At 37.9% G+C, this 3534-nt stretch overlaps 1 protein-coding gene across 1 annotated transcript; it reads left to right on the top strand.

Moving 5' to 3' along the window:
* Window positions 1-273: 273 nt before the first annotated feature.
* LOC145583925 (uncharacterized) lies at window positions 274-1625 on the top strand. The gene is made up of 4 exons (XM_081640874.1): window positions 274-581; window positions 689-971; window positions 1086-1236; window positions 1357-1625. The coding sequence occupies exons 1-4, from the start codon at window positions 274-276 to the stop codon at window positions 1623-1625; spliced, it is 1011 nt and encodes a 336-aa protein (XP_081497000.1).
* Window positions 1626-3534: the final 1909 nt, after the last annotated feature.

Below are 3534 nucleotides of genomic sequence, written 5' to 3'. Positions count from 1 at the left end.
GCGTTCCTGTTGCAGATGCGCATAGGTAACATGTTATTAAGAGCTGGTAGACTCCTCCAGCAATATATTGTCAACCTGTATGTGAAAATAGAAAATACTCGACTGGACTATTTTCGGAACAATCAGGCAAGTATAAGGTCTAACCTTTACCAAGGTATTTTGGACTCTTTGCAAAGCGGAGAGACATTAGCATTTAACATCGGCTAAAGGGTCATTTTGCCTCCGACCTTTATTTGTAGACCCTGAGATATGAAAAAATGCTCTTTAAATGCTATGGCTCTGGTTCAAAGATATGGGAAGCCAGATTTATTTGTAACAATCACATGCAATGCTAATTGGCCTGAGATTAAGGCTGAGTTGGCTCCCGGTGAGGTAGCACAACATCGACCTAATTTGGTAGCTAGAGTGTTCCGAGCAAAATTTTTGGCCTGGAAAAGAGAAATTACGGACAATAAAGTCTTTGGTGAGGTTGCATCAATGATTTATGTAATTGAATTTCAAAAAAGAGGTCTTCCGCATGCTCACTTCCTGATTATTTTGCAAACTGGATCTAAGCTTAAATGTCCAAAATATTATGACAAGTTTGTGCGTGCAGAAATCCCATCATCCAATGATCCACTTCTGTGCTTAAGCATATGATGCATGGCCCATGTGGCCATTTGAATCTGAAGTGCTCTTGTACGCGTAGAAAAGGACAAAGAGAAGCTTGCAAATATTCTATTCCAAAACAATTTAGGTCACACACAACAACAAATGACGATGGCTATCCTACATATCGTAGAAGAGACACTGGAGATATGGTCAAAATCAGAGGTGCTGAACTTGACAATAAGTGGGTGATTTCGTATAATCCTTATCTTTCTGTAATGTACGACTTCCATCTAAATGTGGAAGTGTGTTCCACTATCAAAGCTATTAAATATTTGTATAAGTATGTGTACAAGGGTCATGCTAAAATTTTGTATAATGTGGTGCCAGCAAATAGTGAAATAATTGAGGAGATACAATAGTTTCAGTCTGGCAGATAGGTTTCCCCTTGTGAAGCTGCATGGAGATTGTTTACTTTTGATTTGTTTGAGATGCAGCCTTCAGTGCTCTTATTGGAAGTGAATTTTCCAAAACAACAAACAGTGCATCTTCATCCAGCTGAACAACTAAATGCTGTTGTGGGAAACTCAAAGCGTTCACGAACTCAGCTCACTGAGTTCTTTACTATGAATGTTGTAGTACCTGGTGGTCTAGGGTATTAATATGGTGAATTTTGTGAATACTATAAATGGGACGCATCGAAGAAATAGTGGAGTGAAAGATCTACTGATAGATTTCAGGTTGGTCGTTTGGCATTTGTGTTTCCAGGAGAAGGTGAGCAATTTTACTTGCGTTTGTTGCTCTTGCACGTACGGAGTCCTACATCATTTGAACATTTGCGTACTGTCAAAGGGTCTCTGTGCTCTACTTTTCAAGAAGCTACTCTAAAATTGGGCCTTCTTGAGAGTGAAGACCTAGCTACATTATGTCTACATGAAGCTTGTAAGGTGAAGATGCCAGCTGCATTGCGGCGCCTATTTGCAACCATATTAGTTTTCTGTCAGCCAACTGATCCTGTAGCTCTATGGATCAAGTAATATTCTTTCTTATCAGAGGATTATAACCATAAGTTCCCAAAACAAAATAACCCATGAAAGCTCGAAGTTTAACTGTTAGGGACATTGAAAGACATTTAGAGGCGATGGGTAAATCACTAAGTGATTTTGGAATTGAAGAGGTAAATGAGCAGTCGAATTCAGAGCTACAACAAATAAAGGACATATTTGATGCTCTAGATGCACCTATCCCACAAGAGTGTATTGACTGCATAGACCACTTAAATCCAACTCAAAGGGCAGCATTTACAAGCATAATGTATGTAACATGTACAGGATAATCAACCAGGAGCATTTTTTATTGATGTTCCAGGAGGTATAGGCTAAACTTTCCTCTATAATTCCTTGTATGCTGAAATAAGGCTCATGCATAAGATAGTGTTGCCAACAGCTACTTCTGGAATAGCTGCTGTAAACATTCCTTCCGGACGTACAGCACATTCAAGATTTAAGATACCACTTGATTTTGCATCGTTGGTATGTGCTATTCCTAAACAAGGTAGCCTTGCTTCCCTTCTGAAAGAGACAACATTGATAATATGGGATGAAGCTTCTATGGCACGTAAAGAGAATATGGAATCTTTAGATTTGTTGCTACAATATTTATGTGAGAATGATGTGTTGTTCGGTGGTAAGCTTGTAGTGTTTGAAGGTGATTTTCGACAGGTATTGCCAATCGTTGCACATAAAACACAGCGAGAAGCAGTTCAGGCCAGTGCCATCACTTCGTATCTGCGGCCTAAGTTCACAAAATAAGCTCACTGAAAATATAAGAGCTCGAGTCGATCTCATATATTCTGCATTTTTGTTGGCCTTAGGAAATGGTGAATTGCAACAAGCAGAAAATGGATATGTTCCATTGCCTGTGGAAATTGTTCGACCTCTGATGATGGATAAAGACCTTGTGGAATAAATTATGGCAGCCACATTTCCTGAATTTAAAGAAGGTACCTTTCCAAGTGATATTTTTTCTGAAAGGGATATACTTAGCTTACACCAATGAATGATGATGTAGATCTTATAAACACAATCATGATTGAAAAATTCCCAGGATCTCCTGTCATTTATAAAATTTTTGACAACATCCTTGATGAAATGTGCAATGTGTACCCAACAGAATTCATAAATAAACTGTGCCTGGAGGAATGAGCCCTCATGAAGTTGTGTTGAAGAAAAATTGCCCTGTGATCTTACTATGGAATATACTTCCTTCTACTGGCCTATGTAATGGGACAAGACTTATTTGTAAAAAATTATTCCCAAATGTTATTGAATGTGTAATTGTTGTTGAGCAGTATGCCGGGACACATGTGTTCATACACAAAGTTAGATTGAGACCTTCTGCTTCTTAAAAGTATCCATTCCAGTTTGAAAGAAACCAATTTCCTCTTAAATTGAGTTTTACAATGACCATAAATAAGTCTCAAGGGCAAACTCTAAATCAGGTTACTGTTTATCTTCCATGATCATGTTTCTCCCATGGTCAGTTGTATGTTGCTTTGTCTCGAGCAAAAAAATCAACCAAAATAGTTGTGTACGCTGCAAATCCTCCAAACCAATATACAGTCAATTACACTAAGAACATTGTATCATATGATGTGGATGATGTGCTGTGATTAGCTGGTATTATATATGGTACCAGTGATTTATGACATGCATGTTTTCCACAGGTATTTATCTTCACTAACACATAATAATTGCTATTCTGTTTGTTGTCATTGTTAGTTATACAAGTATTTATCGAGTTTGCCAACTTGTACAACGACTAAATCAGCATTGATGGCTTGCAAATATGCAAAATTATATCGTGGCAAGATGCATGATGTTCAGATGCTTGGGAATGTTACAACTAATTATTAGAAGAGGCCCTTTGCATTTTCATGTTTCAACT

This window comes from Chenopodium album, chromosome 16, assembly GCF_948465745.1.
Source record: "Chenopodium album chromosome 16, dcCheAlbu1.1, whole genome shotgun sequence".
Lineage (NCBI taxonomy): Eukaryota > Viridiplantae > Streptophyta > Magnoliopsida > Caryophyllales > Amaranthaceae > Chenopodium > Chenopodium album.
This window is presented reverse-complemented; position numbering and strand designations above follow the sequence as displayed.